The sequence below is a fragment of the Canis lupus genome, chromosome 12 (assembly GCF_003254725.2).
Source record: "Canis lupus dingo isolate Sandy chromosome 12, ASM325472v2, whole genome shotgun sequence".
Lineage (NCBI taxonomy): Eukaryota > Metazoa > Chordata > Mammalia > Carnivora > Canidae > Canis > Canis lupus.
In genome coordinates, this window is record NC_064254.1 from 1,313,766 (window position 1) to 1,336,335 (window position 22,570).

The window sequence follows — 22,570 nt, forward strand, 5'->3', positions numbered from 1 at the left end:
CTCTGTGACTATCATAAAATAAAAATTAAAATTAAAAAAAATTGAAAAAAAGAAAGATGAATGGATAAAGAAGATGTGGTTTATGTATACAATGGAATATTACTCAACCATTAGAAACTACAAATACCCACCATTTGCTTCGACGTGGATGGAACTGGAGGGTATGATGCTGAGTGAAGTAAGTCAGTCGGAGAAGGAGAAACATATGTTCTCATTCATTTGGGGAATATAAATAATAGTGAAAGGGAATAGAAGGGAAGGGAGAAGAAATGGGTAGGAAATATCAGGGAGGGAGACAGAACATGAGAGACTCCTAACTCTGGGAAATGAACTAGGGGTGGTGGAAGGGAGGAGGGCGGGGGTGGGGGGGAGTGGGTGACGGGCACTGGGGGGGGGCACTGGACGGGATGAGCACTGGGTGTTATGCTATATGTTGGCAAATTGAACACCAATAAAAAATAAATTTATTTAAAAAAAAATCTGGTAAAATGCTCAACCTACAGCCTGGTAAACTATATGTACTAAATAAATGTCAGTCACTGAGAAAGAAAGAAAAAAAAAAATCAAAGGCCAGAACCGGGGAAGGCCAGCGGCACCGGCGGCGGGAAGTTTGAACGTTCTGGCACCGCCCCATATGCGAACGGGCCAATCAGCGTCCCGCCACCCCAGCAACCGCCGCTCTGCCCCGGTTCCATCTCCAGGCAGAATCCGGATCCCTCGGGCCAATAGCGGCTTCGAGGGGCGGGGCGTGTGCGTGCGCACGCGCACCCCGCCCTCACGCGGAGACGCCCCTCTAGGCCGCGTAAGGCTGTGGTGACGAACTCTCGCTCCCGTAGCGACCCAGGTGACTGAAAACGCGGGAAAACGCCGCTAGTCGGCCACGGCCGGGGTGGGAACGCCACTTGGTGAGGGCTGCGATCGTGGGTGTGTGTGGTTGGCAATGGCGGAGAGAGGAGCCGTGCAGGCCCCGCCCCGTCCTCCAGCCAGAAGCAACCACCCCCACGTGGCGGACGGGAGGCGGGGCGAGTGGATTCAGTGATGTAGCTCGGAAGTCCCGGGTCAAAACCACCCGGCGTGTTAAAAACAAGCCGGCCCGGCCCTCGCAGCCGTGCGCCTCAGCCCAGAAGTTCTGGGCTCTGCCCGCGCCCAGAAGTCCTGAGTGGATTTGCGTCCCTGCGCACCCCGACCCCGGCCTCCCCGCCCCTGAACTGACTTCGTCTTCTGCACCCACAGAGCCTCCGAGGCCATGGCCTCCGTCCGAGCGACCCCAGGCAGGACGCCGCAGGGCCCGCGGCCCCAGGCAGCCTTGGCCACCTGTTCCAGCCCAGCCCCCGTGCAGGGCCACGGGGAGGCCGAGGAGGAGGAGGAGGAGGAGGAGCAGGAGCCAGCGGAGGTCTCAGGGCGGCCATGCGGGAGCTTGGATCCCAAGAGCGGGGCGCCGGTTTGACCGTCGGGATGCTGGAATAAATGGGCTGGAAAGGGCTAGCTAGTCGCTGCCTCTGCTCAGTTACACACTGACTGAATGGGGGGTGATGATGCCTATCTCAGGGATTAGATAAAATGATTAAAATTAAGCAGGACGTGACATAACCCTGCACTTACCGGCAGTTCAAGCCTGTTCCCGCCCCCCCCCCCCCCCCCCCCGGGACAGATCCATCTGTGCATCCTGTGGAATTCAGGATACTTAGGCATTGCCTATTATGACACCAGTGACTCCACCATCCACTTCATGCCAGATGCTCCGGACAACGAGAGTCTCAAGCTTCTCCAGAGAGGTGGGGGCAGAGGCCTGAGTTCCTCTACTTTGGGACTGAATGTATATTTCATTCCCGTATCTTCACTTGACTCCATCTATTTTAGCAATTCACTCCTAGAGGCTCTCTGTGTCATTTATAGAAATGCATTTCATTATTCAACGAACGTTTATTACATGTTTACAGTGTATCAGGTGCTGGAGATACAGTCCCAGGCAAACCAGTCATGTCTGTCCTTCAGAGGTTTATAGTTTAGTGACATCTCCAGGCCACTTCTCTTCCCTCCTGCCACCCTGCCCATCTTACTACTCTTTTCCAAAACTTCATGCCTGCTCCTACCTATGCTGCCAATGTGCAGAGCACTCCTTACTTTTAGAGAGAAGAAGTGAGGGTGTTTTGTTTGTTTGTTTGTTTTGAGGAGGGGCTTGGAAGAGAGAGATAATAAGGGGAGGGCTATGGGCTCCCCTCTTAGAGGATAAGGATCCTTTAACTCATTTGGTCTCCTTTCTCCTCCTAAGTATTGGATGAAATCAATCCCCGGTCTATTGTTACAACTGCCAAACAAGATGAGAATATGACTCGGTTTCTAGGGAAGCTTGGTAAGGACTGGGTGAGGGGGAAAAATGAAAATGGGGAAAGACTAATCTGTGGAATATTCCAGGAGGCTAAAGGGTCTTGGAGGGAGCTACAGCCAGGAGGCTAGAATTGGGTGAGCGCAGAGTGGGACAGAAGCAGGGGACTGAGATGTCCAGACTGATGGCCCTTTCTTTGCTTCCCCTACAGCATCCCAGGAGCACAGCAAGCCTAAGAGACCTGAAATCATATTTCTGCCAAGTGTGGATTTTGGTACTTCTTTGCTTTGCCCAGCTCCCCATCCCAGCTTCCCTACCCTTTCTCCTTACTCCAGCCCCATCATCAGAAGTCTCCCCCAGCCTTATCTCATCCCAACCCTTTGTGTTCTCCAAGCCCCATAACCAGTGTCTTTAAGATCTCTCCTGCTCTCTACCCTTTAATAACCTGAATCCTAGTGAAATTTCCACATAGACACGTCTAGGGATGAGGGCCTTCCGTGAGAAAGAGTGGTGACATTTTGTGGATAGCTTGGATTGTTGGAATTTTCACTTTTAAGACAAAGCCCCTTGTCCCTTAAAAAAAGAAAGAAAAGAGGGATCCCTGGGTGGCGCAGCGGTTTGGCGCTTGCCTTTGGCTCAGGGCGCGATCCTGGAGACCTGGGATCGAATCCCACGACGGGCTCCCGGTGCATGGAGCCTGCTTCTCTCTCTGCCTGTGTCTCTGCCTCTCTCTCTCTCTCTCTGTGTGACTATCATAAAAAAAAAAAAAAAAAAAAAAAAAAACTTTAAAAAAAAAAGAAAGAAGAAAGAAAGAAGAAAGGAAGGAAGGAAGGAAGGAAAGAAGGAAGGAAGAAAAAGGCTGACTCTGATGATCCCTAAGGCACTAACATAAGCTTCCCAGGCTTGCAGAAAGAATAGGGAATGTTCTTTCCTAATTAGATGTTAAGACAATAGTTAATATGATCTTTTTGACTCCAAATCTCAAATTCCAAATAGATATCCTACCTTCCTGAGTCACTTATTTTTCTCAGGTTGTGCTCTGAGCCAAAGATCTTTATATTAAATGTAAAAATAAAGAGATTTAGATGGAGTCTGAAGATTTGGTTCTTGTTTCAGCTTTCCATTAGCTGCCTGTGGCAGCTTGGTCACATCATCTCTCTTGCTTCTATTGTCTTGTTCTTAAAATGGGGTGGAAAATTGGGGCTACATGACCTTTCCCTCCTATGCCTCCCCCCAAATAGGCCTGGAGATAAGCAAACAGCGCCTCCTTTCAGGAAACTACACCTTCATTCCCTACTCCATGACTACCACTGAGAAAATCCTCTTCCTTTCCTCCATTATTCCCTTTGACTGCCTCCTCACGGTGAGAAAGGTCCTGGGAGATGAGGGTTGGGATGCAGCAGGATGGAGAAATCCATTCCTAGGGTTGAGTCCTGGGAGATACTCGTCCAGTCCTGGAAAATAATAGCTTCCCCTGGCATTATCCAGCCTCGAGGACATTGGAATTGACCTCAACTCCATTCCCGATCCCCTCCCAGGTTCGGGCACTTGGAGGGCTGCTCAAGTTCCTGGGTCGAAGAAGAATTGGGGTTGAACTGGAAGACTATAACATCAGCGTCCCCATCCTGGGCTTTAAGAAATTTGTATTGTAGGTGATTTACTCTAACCTCAAGCAAAGTTAGGTGGGATTGGGAGGCCTGAATAGTAAGACAGGGTTAGGGGTGGGGGAGTGGGTAGTGACCCATCAGGTAAAGTGCTCTAGGACACACAAGAGCACCTGAAGGGGGTGGAGCTCTGGGGAGAATACTGAGAGGAGTGGAATCTAGCAGTGAATTCACACTGCCCCTACGCCATCCACCTTCCCTTCTGCTTGTTTTCTGTCCTCAGGACCCATCTGGTGAGCATAGATCAAGACACATACAGGTAAGGGGAAGCAGGCTGTTGTCTCGTGGGAGGGAGAAGGATTAAGTTTAATGCTCTAATAATCCTAATGAGGCTCCAGTTTCTTTAATCCTGGGGTTATTAAAGTCTGTCTCCTTGAAGTAAAGGAAGAGAGAGTGAGGATAAAGGAAGAAAATCACAAAGGTGCCAAATAGGTATCCTACCTTCCCGAGTCATTTATCCTGAAGAGAAAAATGGAAGCAGAGAGGAGTGTGGGACAGACCTTACAACAACCCTTGATCTCGGAGTGCGTTCCCCACCTCCATTCCATTTTCTCAATTCCCTTTAAAAACCCAAGGTACCAGGACACCTGGGTGGCTCAGTGGCTGAGCATCTGCCTTTGGCTCAGGGCATGATCCAGGCGTCCTAGGGTCAAGTCCCACATAGGGCTCCCTTCAGGGAGCCTGCTTCTCCCTCTGCCTATGTCTCTGCCTCTCTGTGTCTCTCATGAATAAATAAATAAAATCTTAAAAAAAAAAAAAAAAAAAAAACAAGGTACCCCATTTCTCCCTGACAGTGTTCTGCAGATATTTAAGAGTGAGCCCCATCCCTCGGTGTACAAAGTGGCCAGCGGGCTGAAGGAGGGGCTCAGCCTCTTTGGTAGGTATGTCCCTTCCTTCATCCCACACTACAAAGCCTGCCAGAAAAGCGGCTGCCTCCAAATATGTGTCCCAGCCCCTCTCTTTCCACTTCACTCCCACTGCCAGATGTCTCTTCCATTCCAGTCCAGCTGTCTTATCATCTTTGTACCCTCCCTGAGCTTGGGCATCTCCCCTCACCCACCATTGTCCAGTGTCATTTGCATATCATCACTGACTTTGCCAATTCTATGTTTGTTCCTTGGGCTTGTATGGATGTTTCTGCCAGTCGTGCACCTGTCCAAGCCCTGTGTATAGAGGAGAGTTACATAACTGCATAACTGCATGTTTTATTGGCACTGAGTCTTTATCAATTGTCTCTGGCTTTAGGGTATAGTAGGGACATCACCCCAAGTTTCCACATGGTTTTACTGTGCATATCTCAGTGGATTGTGTCTAATGTTTACATATATGTGTTGAGCTCTTTGTTGAATCCAACTACAACCACTCTGTGTATTTTTTTGGCTGACTGCTCCTGTGAGTACCCATTCCTCCCCTAAGCCCATGTAAGGTAATCCTGGCTCAGACTTGTGGCCAGGCGCTGGCTTTAGCTGCCTTTGTGTCCTGTATCTGGGGAACGCCCCCAGGTCAGCCTGCCCAACACCTGAAACCTCTGGCCCAGATGCCTTGGTTTATACACATCCACACATTCCTTTCCCTGCCCCTGCCTTGTAACAAACTTGCTCCCTGCCCTTGCTTTTCCCCACAGGAATCCTCAACAGATGCCGCTGTAAGTGGGGAGAGAAGCTGCTCAGGTGAGTCTCACCTGCCATAGGCTCATGCATGCAGTCTACGAGCTCACCACACACCACTCCATCTAGTAGTAATAAAAACAACTGCTATTTCTCAAATGCTAGCTAAATGCATTTAATCCTTACAACAACCCCATGTGGTAGCTAGTATTATCCTCATTTGATGTTGTCAGCACAGATACACATATGCCCATTGGTCATACAGACTTGCATACACAGGCAACAGAAACAGCCACAGAATACTAATGCATACGTGGTGGTATCTTTTTTTTATTGAAGTGTAGTTGATAAACACTAGTTTCAGGTATACAACATAGTGATTCAACATTTATACACATTATGAAGTGATCACAATAAATCTAGCTGCCATCTGTCACATGCAAAGTTGCTACAATATTGTTAACTATTTCTTAGGCTGTATATTGTCTTTTTTTTTTAATAACTAGAAGTTTCTACCTCATATGGTAGGGCTGTATATTTTTAAAGATTTTAAAATTTTAAGTACAGTATACCCCTCATTGTGGGGCTTGAACTCACAACCCCAAGATCAAGTCACCTGTTATACCAACTGAGCCAGCCAGGCACCCCATATGGTACTATCTTTATTTTTTATTTTTTTAAAAGATTTTATTTATTTATTCATGAGAGAGAGACACACACACACAGAGGCAGAGACACAGGCAGAGGGAGAAGCAGGCTCCATGCAGGGAGCTCGATGTGGGACTCGATCCCAGGACTCCAGGATTGCACCCTGGGCTGAAGGCAGGCGCTAAACCGCTGAGCCACCCGGGGATCCCTTATGGTACTATCTTTAATTATAAAAACCATACTTCAAATTTGAGCTATTCTTAAAAAAATTTTTTTTGAGCTATTCTCTAATGACTTTCAAAATTGTGTCTCTAGCTCTGACCTCCATATGTGGAATGCTCACTGCATATCATCACCACTTGTAATTTCCATAGGCAGTTCAAACTCAAAGCATCTAAACTGATGCCCACTGGGCCTGTTCCCCTTCCTGCATCCTTTTTGTCTGGCTAATGGCATTGCTTGCAATACTGTTTCTCAAGCACTGAATCTTGGATTGATTGATGCTTCTCCATCATCCTTCATATTCAATTATTCACTAAGGCCTATTGATTCCACCCTGAAATGTCTTTCAGCCATCTCTCTCCACTGCTAATTCTGGCTCTAATCATTTCCAATCTGGAGCATTGCAGTCACCTTTGAATTGGTCTCTCTGCCTCTAATCTCTTCTTTTTCTAATCTGCCCTTCATTCCAAAATACTTGTCATTCTAAAGTGGATCTCTATTTTGGAGATGCACTCCACTTTTTTCTTAAACCTTAAGTAGAAACAAAATAACAAACCTCAGGAGGCTTCCCCATTCCCTGTCAGATGAGCATCAGCATCTTTAGCCATATGATGTTCAGGGCCCCTCCCATTCACCTCAACTTAAATTTCCAGGATTATCTTCCCAGCCCTGCCTAAATCCCTCCTCACTGGACCCACCTTATATTCTGGTCGTTTGAGCCATTTTCTACCATGGAAATACACCATGCCTGTGTTTATGCAGTTCCTTCTATGAAAGATTTTTCCCTTGTTCTTCACTTGTCAGAATCTGTCCTCCTCTTCAAGGTGGCAAGCCCTCTGTCACCTGTTCGGGGAAACTTTCACAGGCACCTGGAAGCAGACTGACCTGCACCTTCCTGCGTGCTTAGGGCCTGTTTATGTTTCCTGGCTGCACTGTTCCATTAGGTTGGAGTCAGCGGTCAGTGAACCTGCTCACTCATAGCTGTGAGCTCCATACAGTGGTCATGTCTGTTAATGTCGGTGTCTAGCACATGGCCTTGGATGTAGTAGCACCCAGCGAGTGAGCACGGTACACAGATGCAAGCACATTGGTCCCATTGTCTCTACAAGCTCAGAGCTGAAGGCTTTGCTAGCCCACAGATGCACAATTCTTTCTTCACCTCATGTGCCCTGCACTTTGTGTCTTTTGGCAGTTAATTTAGGATAATGTCTGAGGTTGTCTCCAGGTAATTGGGATGAGTTAATTACCCTCGCATTCTACAGGTGCAGATCTCTCATCTCAGCCAGTGATGAGAGCAAAAGAATTCTTAGAGAAGAACAGAGTTAAATGCAGAAAGGAATGCCAATCCCCCAGGTAGGATCCAGTAGGGCATGGACTCATAACCTGAATTATGAACTAGGGGTCCAATTGGCCTACAGCAGGACGGGGCACCAGGAAGGTGACTGGATGTCACAGTGTGCTCTGAAAAGCACTGCCCTAGTAGTCTGGAGACCTGAGTTGGAGACCCAGCTATACTTCTTACTAGCACAATAACTTTGGACAAGCTGCTTATTCTCTAAGGGCTTCATTTTCTCGGCTGTAAAATTAGGAGATTTAGCTTGATTACGATATCTGGCACTAGCAGTACATGAGTCAGAAATATCCTCAGGATTTTACAAGATAGATGGCTTGGTGAAGGTTGTGCTTTCCAGAATGGGGACAGGTATTCACAGTCTGGCCTACATTGCTGCAGGTGGAGCTGTCTGTGGCTGAGGAGCAGAGGTGCCTAAAACCCACCCTTGAATCCCACCCAGCCCTCCGCTTCACTCCCTGCGGTGTTCTAACCCAGGGTAACTGGCCTTAGGCTATAGTGTGAGATACATATCCTCAGGCCCCAGTGTCTCCTCAGGTTGCTTCTTATATAAAATAGCATGGCTAAATGTCCTGCTCTAATGCAGAAAAGAATTCACTGTCTCACAGGTCCTTGCAGAGTCACACTCTTCATAGCCATAGAGAGACAAGGACACTCAGACAAACCCAGATGAGAGATTTATTACCGTATACTAATTTAATTTAGTAGAAAATACCTCAGACACACAATAGTAGAAGTAATGATGATGATGATGATGATATAAACCTCTATGTTTGCACCTGCATATTTAAGAATATAACAATGTTACTAAAGGGGTGCCCTGCTGCTGGCTCAGTTGATAGAGCACGTGACTCTTGATCTTGGGGTTGTGAGTTCAAGCCCCACGATGGGCATAGAGCTTACTTAAAAAGGTTGGGGAGGGGGTCGCTGGGTGGCTCAATTGGTTGTCTGACTTTGACTCAGGTCATGATCTCAGGTCCTGGGATGGAGCCCTGCATCAGGCTCTTCACTTTGCAGGAAGGCTGTTTTTCCCCCTACCACTCCCCTTGTTCATGTGCACACTCTCTCAGATAAATCAATAAATAAAAGTTTTAAAGAGTCTTAAAAAAAAAAGACAATGTTATTGACACCTCTTAAGTGTCCCTTCCCAACCCTTTCTTCTCTGCAGAAGTGACCATTATCATGAATTGAGGACTTATCATTCCCCATGGAATGGTTATATACTTTTACAGAACAGGAAAAGATGTCTGTACTGTCACACCCAGAGACACTTACAGCCAAATGCAGATAAACTCATGCTGACTCACCCTCTCTTACTCAGCCGCAGAGAGAGCTAGAATGTTGGCACACAAATACCTCAATATGCTGCTCTCCATCTAAATATTGACAAGCTCTGTCGCATATCCACATGGAGTGACACATGGTCACATCCATCAAAACCACGATAAACAGAGTCATGCTCACATGCAGAGATTTTTAGTGAATATGTGTAAACATACCCATGTGGATAGGACACCGTACTTGCCAGTACAGATACATTTCACCCCAATCCCCAGGGACTTCCAAACACACATTTTTCACAAATTGAAATCAAGACAATGATGAGAACAGATGTAACTTCTGGTCCCTCCCTACTTCATCCCTCACTTCCAGGCTGTGGTTCACACGTCCAACTCAGGATCTGGAAGAGCTAAATTCTCGGCTGGATGTCATTCAGTTTTTCCTCCTACCTCAGAATCTGGACATGGCTCAAATGCTGCATCGGCTTCTGGGTCATATCAAGAATGTGCCTGTGAGCCCAGGCCAGGGCAGGGAGGTAGGGAAGGAGCACTGGGATTCTTGGGGGCATTAGAATGGAGGAGAGAAGACAGCGGCCATCCCCTTGTCTGACTGTAGCTGATTCTGAAACGCATGAAGCTGTCCCACACCAAGACCAGTGATTGGCAGGTTCTGTACAAGGTAAGGCTCCCCTTCAAAACCCAGAGTTCCAAGTTAAGCCCCTCAGCAGGCGATCCAGGCCCTTTGCACTTTACTCACCAGGTCCGATTTTATCTCAACATTTGAACAACAACAACTTTGTATCATAGAAATTATAAAAAATATTTAGAATAATATAACAAACCCCTACATGCCCACCATGCAGCCTGAACACTTTGACTCATACCAATCTTGTTTCATGTACATCTTCTCCCTCTTTCCCCTCTCTGGATTATTTTGAAGCAATTCCAGCCATCATATCATTTCACCCATAACTATTTCAGTATAATTTCTAAAAGAAAATTACTTTTTTCTTTTAAAGATTTTATTTATTAATTCATGAGAGACAGACACACACACAGAGGCAGAGACACAGGCAGATAGAGAAGCAGGCTCCATGCAAGGAGCCTGATGCGAGATGTGATCCCAGTAATCCGGGATCAGGCCCTGAGCTGAAGGCAGGTGCTCAACTGCTGAGCCACCCAGGTGTCCCAAGAAAATTACTTTTGGGGCAGCCCGGTGGCGCAGTGTTTTAGCGCCACCTTCGGCCCAGGGCCTGATCCTGGGGCCAGGGATCCGGTCCCATGTTGGGCTCCCTGCATGGAGCCTGCTTCTCCCTCTGCCTGTCTCTGCCTATCTGTGTGTGTGTGTGTCTCGTGAATAAATAAATGAAATCTTAAAAAAAAAAAAAAAAGAAAATTACTTTTTTTTTTGAAAATTACTTTTAAAAAAGAACAATACCATGATCTTACTAACAGCGCAGCTCTTGAATATCATCAATTATCTGATGTTCACATTTCTAATCCTCTTAAATGTCATCATTTTTTAAAAATTACTTTTTGTTTAATTAGAGTGCAAATGTGTTCAACATATGGTGATGGGATGATGTCTCTTGAAGCCTCCTCTGTGGGTTCCTTTTCATTTCACTGTTCTCTCTCCATCTCTACCTGCATCTTTAGCTCTCTTTCTTCCCTTGCAAGTTATGTGGTGAAGAAACTGGATTGTTTCTCCAGTAGAGTTTTCCTTAACCTGGATTTTGAAGATTACATTTCTATAAATTAACAGTTGAATCTAGAAGATTGAGCAAATCCAAGTTTGATTTTTTCAATACTGTTTTATAAGTGGAAGAATATAATGCCTTATATGTCTGTCTCTCCTTTTGCGATGTTAGCAGCTTTTGATATTTGATACTGAAGTTCCTTAGGGATTGCAAGGTCATGTTATTCCATCATTCTTTCCCCATGTATTTTATTCAGAATGTTTTCTGTAAAGAGAAGCTTCCTCTCAACTGCCTTTTGGTTACCCAGTGGTACATTTCATATTAAAGAAATTGCTTGATTTCCCCCCCACCTTCACTTACCAGCTCTCTGCATGTAGGAAATTATTAGTTCTCTAACATCCTCCAAGGTAGCCAGTGTGTTTTTTGTTGCTGTTTTTATATCATCACAAACTCAGATTTACACATGTGTTTCAATCCACGGCATTTTTAATCTTTATACGTGTTCAGATTATTTCCTCTGTGGCCGATGGGAGCCTCTTCATGTTGGTTTCTGAGTCCTTTTAAACATGACCCCAGTAGGTGTCCCCACTTGATAGTTTCTCTCCTGCTCTCTGGTTTGACGCTATGTACCAGATATATCATTTACATCTACTGCTTCTTTTTTTAAATTTTATTTATTTAAGTAATCTCTACACCCAATATGGGGTTCAAACTCACAACCCTGAGATCAAGAGTTGCATGCTCTACTGACTGAGCCAGCCAGGCGCCCCTACATCTGGTTCTGAACCAGAACCAGACATTTCTCCAAAGATCCCCGACTCCTTTTAGTAAAAAATAGTATTTCTCTATTACAGTTTGAATACCAGAGGGTGCACAGCATGTTTTTTTTATTGCTTTAAAGGCTTTTCTGCAAACAGATTTAGGATTTTTATTTATTTTTTTTAATTTTATTTATTTATGATAGTCACACAGAGAGAGAGAGAGGCAGAGACATAGGCAGAGGGAGAAGCAGGCTCCATGCACTGGGAGCCCGACGTGGGATTCGATCCCGGGTCTCCAGGATCACACCCTGGGCCAAAGGCAGGCGCCAAACCGCTGCGCCACCCAGGGATCCCTAGGATTTTTAAAAAGTAAAATATGGGAATGCCTGGGTGGTTCACTCAGCGGTTGAGCATCTGCCTTTGGCTCAGGGCCTGATCCCAGGATCCAGGATTGGGTCCCACATTGAGCTCCTTGCGTGGATCCTGCTTCTCCCTCTGCCTGGGTCTGTCTGTCTCTCTCATGAATAAATAAATAAAATCTTTTTAAAAAAGTAAAATACATAATAAATTGGTACTGATATCAACAATTTAAATTCAGAAGCACAGGGATCCCTGGGTGGTGCAGCGGTTTAGCGCCTGCCTTTGGCCCAGGGCGCGATCCTGGAGACCCGGGATCAAATCCCATGTCGGGCTCCCGGTGCATGTAGCCTGCTTCTTCCTCTGCCTGTGTCTCTGCCTCTCTCTCTGTGTGTGTGTGACTATCATAAATAAATAAAAATTAAAAAAATAAATTCAGAAGCACAGGGTTCTTACCTTGTATATTCCTTTACTATCCTCTTCAACATCCCTTCTTCCATAGTGGAATTCTGGTTCTCAATAACACTAGGAATGGTAAGATTAGAATATCACTCATTTGCCTTTTCTTATATTACTTCCACAACAATCTTAGTAGGAGTACCAGCACTACTACCGATGATATTGTTATTGAAAGTAATTTAAGATTTTTGGGGATGAAGAGGGAAGTTCTTTTTGTCCTCACTAAGGATAGAGTCAAATTACTGTGTTTTAGTCACTTGGAATAGCTCCTCTCTGTGTGGTTGTGTCACTATCTGAATATACATTTACATTCATTTGTTTCATTCTGTTTTTGATTCTTAGAGACTGGGTTTTACAATTTAATTTACTTTTGTACTCGCTTCAGCAGCACATATACATTTTAATTTACTTGTATAATTATGTAAAATATTTACACAATTCCAAATGTAATCTCCCAAACAAGGAATAGGCAACTAATTCTAGTTTCTATCTTTTGCCCCTTTCTACCTATAGGTAACATTTTCTTTAAAAAAATGTTTTGAGGTTGGGATGCCTGGGTGCCTCAGCTGTTGAGTGCCTGCCTTTGGCTCAGGGTGTGATCCCGGGGTCCGGGATCAAGTCCCACATCAGGCTTCTTGTGGGGAGCCTGCTTCTCCCTCTGCCTGTGTCTCTGCCTGCCTCTTTCTCTCTTTCTCTCATAAATAAAATCTTTAAAAAGTTTTTTTGAGCTTTATCATTCTGTTTTGTTTTAATTTCTTATTTATTTTTTTTAAAGATTCTATTCATTTATTCATGAGAGACACATGAATTCTTTTTTTTTAATTTTTAAAGATTTTTAAATTTTTTTTAATTTTTAAAGACTTTATTTATTTATCCATGAGAGACACAGAGAGAGAGAGAGAAGCAGAGACACAGGCAGAGGGAGAAGCAGGCTCCATGCAGGGAGCCTGATGTGGGACTTGATCTCAGGACTCCAGGATCATACCCTGGGCCAAAGGCAGGTGGCCAAACCGCTGAGCCACACAGGGATCCCGAATTCTTTTTTAAAAAACAATATAAGGGGCAGCCTGGGTGGCTCAGTGGTTTAGTGCCACCTTCAGTCCAGGGTGGGTGGACTGGGGACCTGGGATCAGGCAGGGTGTGGTCCTGGGGACCTGGGATCAAGTCCCACGTCAGGCTCCCTGCATGGAATGGAGTCTGCTTTTCCCTCTGCCTGTGTTTCTGCCTCTCTCTCTCTCTCTTTCTCTGTGTGTGTCTCTCATGAATAAATAAATAAAATCTTTAAAAAAAAAAAAAACAAGAAGTGAAGAAAAGCTGCAAAAATTGTACAGGGTGTTCTAATATACCTTTTCAACCAGCTTCTCTCTGTCTCCTCTCTCTTTTTAAGATTTTATTTATTTATTCATGAGAGACACAGAGAGGCAGAGACACAGGCAGAGGGAGAAGCAGGCTCCATGCAGGGAGCCCGATGTGGGACTTAATCCTGGGACTCCAGGATCTGAGGGCAGATGCTCAACTGCTGAGCCACCCAGGCGCCCCTCAACCAGATTCTCTTAATGTTAACATCTAATTAAAAAAATGTTAACATCTTATATAATCATAGTACAATTACCTTATAACTACTTAATTTCATGAGTTATAATGCAATGCTTATTTTTGCTCGGATTTCTCTAGTTTAGATCCTTGAGAGTTCTTCTGAGATTGACTTTTAATATGCCCAGATTGGCTTTTCAGATTCAGATAGGCTTCCCCCCCACCATTTTATTTATTTATTTGACACAGAGAGAGAGAAAGAGAGCACAAGCAGGGGGAGGGGCAGAGGGAGAGGGAGAAGCAGGCTCCCCACTGTGCAGGGTGCCTGATGTGGGGCTGTATCCCAGGATCCCAGGATCATGACCTGAGCTGAAGGCAGACACTTAACCAACTGAGCCACCTAGGGGCGCCCCTCAGATTGGCTTTTGAAATGCCCTTCTGACATGGCCCCCAGTTCATTTTTGAGCATCTTCTAACTTTCCAGCACTACAAGATGCTGCTCCAGGCTCATCTTGTAGTTTCCTTGCCCCAGCCCTGGAATCAACCATTTCTCCAAGAAGTCCTGGTTACTCTATTTGAAGAATAGTATTAGAAACCAAGATCTGGACACTAGATGTGGTTATTGCTACTGGGGTATCTGTCAGTTCTTCTCACCACAGACAGAGCTAAGAAATAAATGTATATAGGGAACCCTGGGTGGCGCAGCGGTTTAGCGCCTGCCTTTGGCCCGGGGCGCGATCCTGGAGACCTAGGATCGAATCCCACGTCGGGCTCCCGGTGCATGGAGCCTGCTTCTCCCTCTGCCTGTGTCTCTGCCTCTCTCTCTCTCTCTGTGACTATCATAAATAAATAAAAATTTAAAAAAAATAAAAAAAAGAAATAAATGTATGTAATGTCTTAAATGCATGCTAACCCATGCATTCATATCCATGTTCCTGAATCCATCTATCTATATATTAAACAACCCGTAAGTTCATACTCATACCTCTGATCCCAGGTCAATGCCAAGTGTCTTCCTCTTTTCCTCATTTGTAACTTCCTTCTCCAACAGTGAGAAACTTGCTTCTCCTTATCTATAGCAGGTTTATTTGAACATGAACAGGTATATGTAACTATTTGTATATTCCATTGCCACTACTTAACATTGATCCTCTGTTTCAGCCAGGGTGGGCTATGCATTTGGGCACTCTGCTGAGGAAACTCACTGTGTTCTGCTCAGTATAGTGTGGTGCTTAAAAGCCAGATACCTGGGTTCAAATCCCAGCTCTTTTATTTACTCTCTGTGAGACCTGGAGCAAATTGTGTTATTTCTTTGTGCTTCAGGTTGCTTGTCTGTAAAATGGAGATAATGCTAGTCCCTATCTCCTAAGATTATTTTAAGAAGCTAATGAAATTAACATATGTGAAGAGTTTAGAACATTGCCTGTCCCTTAGTGAGCATTCAGAAAGTGTTAGCTCTTCTTATTCCTACTGCTATTTATCCGTGCTCTTGCTCTCAACCAGAATACCCTCCTTCCTTTGAATAGCCTTAATCATTTCATGACCCAATTCATTTCCCTTTCTTTTCTTTTTTCTTTTATTTTATTTTTCCTTTCTTTTCTTTTTCTTTCTTTCTCTCTCTTTCTCTTTCTTTATTTTCTTTTCTTCTTTCTTTCTTTCTTCTTTCTTTCTTTCTTTCTTTCTTTCTTTCTTTCTTTCTTTCGAGAGAGCGGGTGCGGAGGGCCATCCATGCACATGTGCCCCTGTGAAGGTGGGAGGGGAAGGCAGAGGGAGAAAGAGAATCTCAAGTAGGCTCCACACCCAGTGTGGAACCTGACTTGGGTTTCAATCCCAGGACCCCGAGATCATGACCTGAGCTGAACTCAAGAGTCAAACACCCAATTGACTGAGCCACCCGGGGCGCCTCATTTCCTTTTCTCTGTAAAGATATCCCCAACGATGTTAGCCTTTATTAGTCTTATTCTCTGAACTTCCTTACTAATTTTTAAAAAGATGTTATTTATTTATTCATGAAAGACATGGAGAGAGAGAGGCAGAGACACAGGCAGAGGGAGAAGCAGGCTCCATGCAGGGAGCCCCATGTGGGACTTGATCCCAGGACTCCAGGATCATGCCCTGAGCCGAAGGCAGACGCTCAACCCCTGAGCCACCCAGGCATCCCTTCCTTACTAATTTTAGTCAGTTCCATAACTTGATCAGTCTGTTTTGTGGGTAGGCATTGTTTATGTTGCTCGTTTGTTATCATCAGGGCTGGATTATAAGCCCTTTTATTTATATGCTTTGTATGTGCTCTGCTTCTGAGTAAAGCTCAGTAGGTGTCTGTCTTAACTTGGGCTTCACCCTGGGGACTTAGCTGTCAGTGGCTCTCGCTCCTTCTTTCCTCCTGCTCCCTCACCCCAGTGCTGTATTGCCTCTTCTGCTCAAGTACTTTCCTGCCTATCTCTTGCCCCGTTTTTTTCTCCTTCCTCAACATGAAATTCTCTCCTTTATTAAGGCACCTATCACTTTATTTTGAAATCCTGTGGGTTTGTTTCTTCTCCCTCAACAGACTATGAGCTCATGTGGGATGGGGCCACATTCTAGTTCTTTGTGGCCTCACTACTGTGTGGAGTGCCTGACACAGAGTTTTACAGATGCCATTTCCTTGCTTACTATTTCTTCTTTGCCCTTGAGACCTTGTGTCTTTCTTATTGTTCTCCCCTGATGCTGTCTGTTCTCCTCAGTCCGTCCCTGTCCCCTCGCCTCAGCCCACCTTCTGTCCACTTCTGCTGTAGACTGTGTATAGTGCCCTGGGCCTGAGGGATGCCTGCCGCTCCCTGCCCCAGTCTATCCAGCTCTTTCAGGACATCGCCCAAGAGTTCTCTGATGACTTGCACCATATTGCCAGCCTCATTGGGAAGGTGGTGAGTGGAAGAAAGAGGCAGAGCCCCTGGGGACCCAGGGGAGGGAGGTGGGATTGGCAGATGGAGGAAGCCTGGGCTCTGGGGAACATGGCGAGAGCCATATCTGGGAGACATTAAGGGTCACCTGGATGACCAAAGAATGGGATGGTGAGAGGAGGTGGCAGGATATCAGAGATGCATTTGGAGAGTTAGAGTTAAAGCAGGAGATGCAGGGAGAACAGGGGTGCAAGGAGAGGTGAGGGACTGGACTTCAGATGATTCTGGGCAATGAGCAACTGGATTTTTTATCTCCTCAGGTGGACTTTGAGGGCAGTCTTGCTGAAAATCACTTCACAGTCCTCCCCAACATAGATCCTGACATTGATGAGAGTGAGTGTTGGGTGTGCAGCTGGGCCTGTGAGCCCAGTGATTGGGGACCATCATCAGTAGGTGGCCACTACAACTGGGGATAACCATGGCCAACAGGGCAGGAACCTTGCTTTTGATACCCACATGTCTTTTACCCTCCTAGAAAAACGAAGGCTAATGGGACTTCCCAGTTTCCTCACTGAGGTGGCCCGGAAGGAGCTAGAGAATCTGGACTCCCGTATTCCTTCATGCAGTGTCATCTACATCCCTCTGGTGAGGGCAGAAATGTGGGCATAACCCCCATGGATCTTTTATGGGAGATATTAAGCTTATGAAGGACACACTGCTAGATAAGAAAAACTCCTAGAGAAGTCTGAAGAATATGAACACCCTATGATAGCTTTAGGCCCCTGAGGGAAGCCCTGGAGAATACAGGGATCTCTGGCATCTTCCAAAGAGATAGGGTGCCCAGTACTTTACTCCCTGTCTTATCTCCTCTTCACTTTCCTCAGATTGGCTTCCTTCTCTCTATTCCCCGCCTGCCTTCCATGGCAGAGGCCAGTGACTTTGAGATTGAAGGACTGGACTTCATGGTAAGACCCTTGACCTCTGTAGTGGAGTGCTAATAGAAATAAGTCCGCAGCTGAGAGAGGGCTGTATTCTATCAGCACTGCCCAATGAGGGATGTCTCTGCTATAGTTTTACTTTGATCTTTACCAGCTCTAAGATAAATGGGAAAAAAAGTCAGGGTGGGAAAGAAATGAAAGACCTGTTCTCTGAAAACTATAAAACCTTGATGAAAGAAATTGAAGATGACACAAAGAAATGGAAAGACATTGCATACTCTGGAGTTAGAAAAACAAATATTGTTAAAATGCCTATACTACCCAAAGCAATCTACAGATTTAATGCAATCCCCCACCAAAATACCAACAGTATTTTTCACGGAACTAGCAGAAACCATTCTAAAATGTATATGGAACATAAAAGACCCAAAATAGCCAAAGCAGTCTTGAAAAAAAAAAAAAACAACTGGAGGTATCACAATTCCAGAGTTCAAATTATATTACAAAGTTGTAGTAATCAAAACAGTATGATGCTAGCACAAAAATAGACACATAGATCAATGGACAGAACAGAGAGCCCAGAAATAATCCCACTAATATATGGTCAATCTTTTTTTTAAAGGATTTTATTTATTGGGGTGTGTGGGTGGCTAAGTTGGTTAAGTATTTGCCTTTGACTCAGGTCATGATCTCAGGATCTCAGGATCCTTGGATTGAACCCCATGTCAGACTCCTTGCTCAGTGAAGAGTGCTACTCCTTTCTGTCTGCCCTTCCTGCCCCACTTCTGTGCGTGCATGTGCATACTCTGTCTCCCTCTCTCTCTCTTTCTCAAATAATAATTAAAATAAGGCTGCCCTGCCCAATTAATCTTTGACAAAGCAGGAAAGAATACGCTGTAGGGAAAAGCCTGTCTCTTCAACAATGGTGTTGAGAAAATAGGACAGTTACATACAAAAGAATGTGTGTTGAACCTACTTAAGATTCTCTCTCCTTCTGTGCTCCTTCTCCCCTGCCCTATTCTCTCTCTCTCCCTCTCTCTCTCTCTCTCTCAAAAAAAAAAAAAGAATGAATATTTAAGAGAGAAACTTATAAAGAAAATAAGGAATTGATTCCCAGAAAAGTCAGAAGAGAGGTTAATTTTGAGGAGTCGGAGAGGGGTGTGATTAGGATGGTTCTCTGGAGTAGCCACCAAAATTTTAGTTTTTTAACCAACTTTATGACCTACGTGGTTGATTACAAGGGTATTTGCCTCATTGTAATTCCTTAAGGTATACATTTGTTTTATGTAATTTCCTATGTCTATATTATTTTTTAAAAGATTTTATTATTTTATTTATTCATGAGAGACACAGAGAGAGAGAGGCAGGGACATGGGCAGAGGGAGAAGCAGGATCCCTGCAGGAAGCCTGATGTGGAACTCGATCCCGGGACCCCAGGATCATGCCCTGGGCCAAAGGCAGATGCTCAACCTCTGAGCCACCCAGGCGTCCCTGTCTGCTGTTTTTAAATAAAAAGGTTTCTTTTTTCTTTTTTTTTTTTTTTTACAAGAAAAAAAGAAGTCAGGCTGGGGCTGAAGGGGGTGTTAGAGGAGATGGAGATGAAGGATGCAAAGCCCACTTGAGCTCTTGTTTCCAGTTTCTGTCAGAGGGGAAGCTGCACTATCGTAGTGCTCGAACCAAGGAGCTGGACGCACTGCTGGGGGACCTGCACTGTGACATCCGGGGTGAGGAGAAGCAAAGTCTTGAGGGGAGTGACCAGCTCAGAGGCTCATTTCTTCCTGCTCTTTCACTTGGGCTCTGCACCTTTTCCTCTGAATGTCTCGGGGTGACTCAGTATCTGCAAGCCTCTTTCCAGGGCTCTCTGCTGGCTTCTCTGCCTCTTCTTCATTTTCCCCTGGAGCTGATGCCTGGCTCCCTCCCCGCCCCCACCACCCCTAGACCAGGAGACCCTGCTGATGCACCAGCTGCAGTGTCAGGTGCTGGCACGGGCTGCTGTCTTCACCCGGGTGTTGGACCTGGCCTCCCGCCTGGACGTCCTGCTGGCTCTTGCCAGTGCTGCCCGCGACTATGGCTACTCAAGACCTCGTTACTCACCCCAACTCCTCGGGGTCCGGATCCAGAATGGCAGGTAAAAGCAGCAGGGGGTGGAAGCAGGGGCACATGGAGCCCAAAGGCCCTATCTTCCGGTGGCTTGGTTCATCTAGATCCACAGGCCATGTGTGAGGGAACTTTCTACCCACTGCAGACATCCTCTGATGGAACTCTGTGCCCGAACCTTCGTGCCCAACTCTGCAGAATGTGGTGGGGACAGAGGGAGAGTCAAAGTCATCACTGGACCCAACTCCTCAGGGAAGAGCATATACCTCAAACAGGTGAGGAGAATCCCGGCACACTAGGCCTCTGGCATCTTCTGCATTGTCTCCATCTCCCACTGGCCTGCAGACACAGGTTCCTGCAACTCCTCCCTGGTGTTCCAACCCGACCCGTCATGGAAAGACGATGGTGCACACCCCCTGCTCCTCACATGTCCTCATCCTTTACCTGAGGGAGAGTCGTGCTCTAACGGGTCTCTCTGTGGCCTGAAAGCCTCTCCTCACCTCTCGATAAGTCCATGCTGTCCCCAAGTGTGCCTCTGCCCACGCCCCCACCCTCTCGCCTGATTCTAAAGAGAGCTGAGGGGGCCATCCTCTTCTGTTAAGTGGTGTCCATCCCTCCTTGATCTGTAATTCACCCCTCAGCCTCGCCTCACCTTCACCATGGCCCATACCACCAGGTGCCAGACCCTGTCTCCTCCATATTTAGGTAGGCTTGATCACATTCATGGCCCTGGTGGGCAGCTTTGTGCCAGCAGAGGAAGCCGAAATTGGAGCTGTAGATGCCATCTTCACGCGAATCCATAGCTGTGAATCCATCTCACTGGGCCTCTCCACCTTCATGATCGACCTCAACCAGGTCAAAGGGAGCAAAGGGGGGTGGGACTGGGGGAGGGTGTTAACGAGGAAGGAACTCTATCCTTGAAAAACGATCAGAACCAAAAAACATTCCCTCTGCTGCATGCTTCTCCATTAGGGGCAGGGAGCACCGAGTTCAGAGACTGGGAGAATCAATACCAGAAAACTTTACTGAACCTTTGCTCTGCATGAGGCATTGTTGGCAAAGAAGGGATGCACAAAACGAGTCTCGCCAGTCCAGACGGGTGGACACACATACAGCGGCTTCCCTCACAGGCAGACTGTGGTCAGCGGGTTCCTTACAGGCCTTGAGTACTACTGAAACTCTCCCTTTCCACCCGCTGCCCAGCAGGTAGCGAAGGCAGTAAACAATGCCACCAAGCAGTCCCTGGTCCTCATTGATGAATTTGGAAAGGGAACTAACACGGTGAGGAGACAAACTGAGGAGAAGCCAAGGAGAGGAGGACAAAGGGGCGTGAGGGTGACGCTGGGCCACAGGAGAGGAGTGGGCGTGTGTGGGCAGAAAAGAAACAGAGAAGTGCAAGATGGGGTCGGCTAGGGCAGGTGGACAGGTGAACACGGGGGTGCCTGTGCTTCAGTACCCTGATGCCTGCCCTGTGCGCAGGTGGACGGGTTGGCACTCCTAGCTGCCGTGCTTCGACACTGGCTGGCACTTGGACCCACGTGCCCCCACATCTTTGTGGCCACCAACTTTCTGAGCCTTGTTCAGCTCCAGCTGCTGCCACAGGGACCCCTTGTGCAATATTTGGTAAGGATACCTATCCAGCTCTCTAGGGATCCCTCAGAGGAGCAGTTGCCAGAATCCAAAACAGACTCCTCCATTAGAACGGGGGTGCCCGGAGCACAATACTGCATCCTTCCTCTCTCGCTCTCCACAGGGATTGGCCAAGGGTTTCAGGGCCAGATGCAGAGTGATTGATGATACTCTGTCCCCTTCTGTCTCTTTTAAGACCATGGAGACCTGTGAGGATGGGGACGACCTCGTTTTCTTCTATCAGGTGTGTGACGGTTTGGCCAAGGCCAGCCATGCCTCCCACACAGCTGCCCAGGCTGGACTTCCTGACCAACTCCTTACTCGTGGCAAGGAGGTGAGATCCAGAGGTCAAACCCTCCATCAGGGCTCCCTACTATTGTCCCTGCTCCTCTCAGGGGCCTGGGTTTCTGGGTCCATGGGACTTCTGATCCTTATTTCTGGTTCTCTTACCCACCTTCCCCACCCCCACCCCCTTCTTATCACTAGGTCTCAGATTTGATCCGCAGTGGGAAACCCATCAAGCCTGTCAAGGAGTTGCTAAAGGAGAAGCAAATGGAAAAGTGAGTGTGTGGCCCAGTGTCTTGGTTCTTTCCAGAATGTTCTGCAGCTCTTCTCCCCTTTCAGGACCCCAGACAGCCTCTTTGCCCTTCAAACACCCATGATTTGTTCCCAAAATCCCTAAATTGTCCTGGGGCCCTGGGCCGCAGCCTCTCTCCTACTGCCTGGGGACTCAGTTTTCTATTCTGCCATAAATAAATCCCACTGTCCTCTTTCCCATCAGTTGCCAGATGTTAGTGGATAAATTTCTGAAGCTGGATTTGGAAGATCCCAACTTGGACCTGGACCTTTTCATGAGTCAGGAAGTGCTGCCTGCTGGTACTGCCATCCTCTGAGACCCCTTCCTTGGCCCTGCTGCATACACTCTAGCTGTTTCCTCATCTCCCTCGGACCCACAGTTCTGTTTTCCTGGAAATTTTGTTCCATGTTGGGAATAAAGTTGACTTCAGAGAATGTTATTGTTTCTTTAACCCAGCTAATACAAAACAAAAGAAGAGAAATGAGATGAAACATCAAGCAGCAGTCTGCATCCAGAGGGTCCTGCCCTGCCTCATTAAAAATACA

The 22,570-nt window shown here is 46.4% G+C and overlaps 1 protein-coding gene across 5 annotated transcripts; it reads left to right on the forward strand.

Annotated features, from left to right (window-relative positions):
- The first annotated feature begins 705 nt into the window (after window positions 1-705).
- MSH5 (mutS homolog 5) lies at window positions 706-22,459 on the forward strand. 5 transcript variants are annotated; one of them, XM_049091952.1, is made up of 25 exons: window positions 706-844; window positions 1,234-1,393; window positions 1,652-1,775; window positions 2,273-2,353; window positions 2,538-2,600; window positions 3,568-3,689; window positions 3,865-3,974; window positions 4,214-4,249; window positions 4,785-4,867; window positions 5,615-5,660; window positions 9,472-9,634; window positions 9,715-9,777; window positions 16,680-16,808; window positions 17,105-17,177; window positions 17,320-17,429; window positions 17,669-17,749; window positions 19,359-19,446; window positions 19,661-19,850; window positions 19,968-20,094; window positions 20,525-20,674; window positions 21,026-21,100; window positions 21,299-21,442; window positions 21,645-21,782; window positions 21,935-22,008; window positions 22,230-22,459. In XM_049091952.1, exons 2-25 carry the CDS (start codon window positions 1,247-1,249, stop codon window positions 22,339-22,341), a joined length of 2,529 nt encoding a protein of 842 aa, XP_048947909.1. In that variant the 5' UTR covers window positions 706-844; window positions 1,234-1,246; the 3' UTR covers window positions 22,342-22,459. The 5 variants fall into 5 exon arrangements, 4 of the variants coding, with proteins under 4 accessions (XP_048947909.1, XP_025274015.2, XP_048947910.1 ...); XM_025418230.3 differs by having other exon boundaries at window positions 9,472-9,610; XM_049091953.1 differs by lacking the exon at window positions 21,026-21,100.
- The last annotated feature ends 111 nt before the right edge of the window (window positions 22,460-22,570 follow it).

What these genes read in the sequence shown, in the direction of transcription:
- MSH5 (XM_049091952.1), top strand. Translation starts at nt 1,247, where the DNA reads ATGGCCTCCGTCCGAGCGACCCCAGGCAGGACGCCGCAGGGCCCGCGG. An exon ending in GGCTTTAAGAAATTTGTATT is followed by an intron (nt 3,975 to 4,213) that starts GTAGGTGATTTA and finishes TTCTGTCCTCAG; the next exon opens with GACCCATCTGGTGAGCATAG. An exon ending in TGGGGAGAGAAGCTGCTCAG is followed by an intron (nt 5,661 to 9,471) that starts GTGAGTCTCACC and finishes CCTCACTTCCAG; the next exon opens with GCTGTGGTTCACACGTCCAA.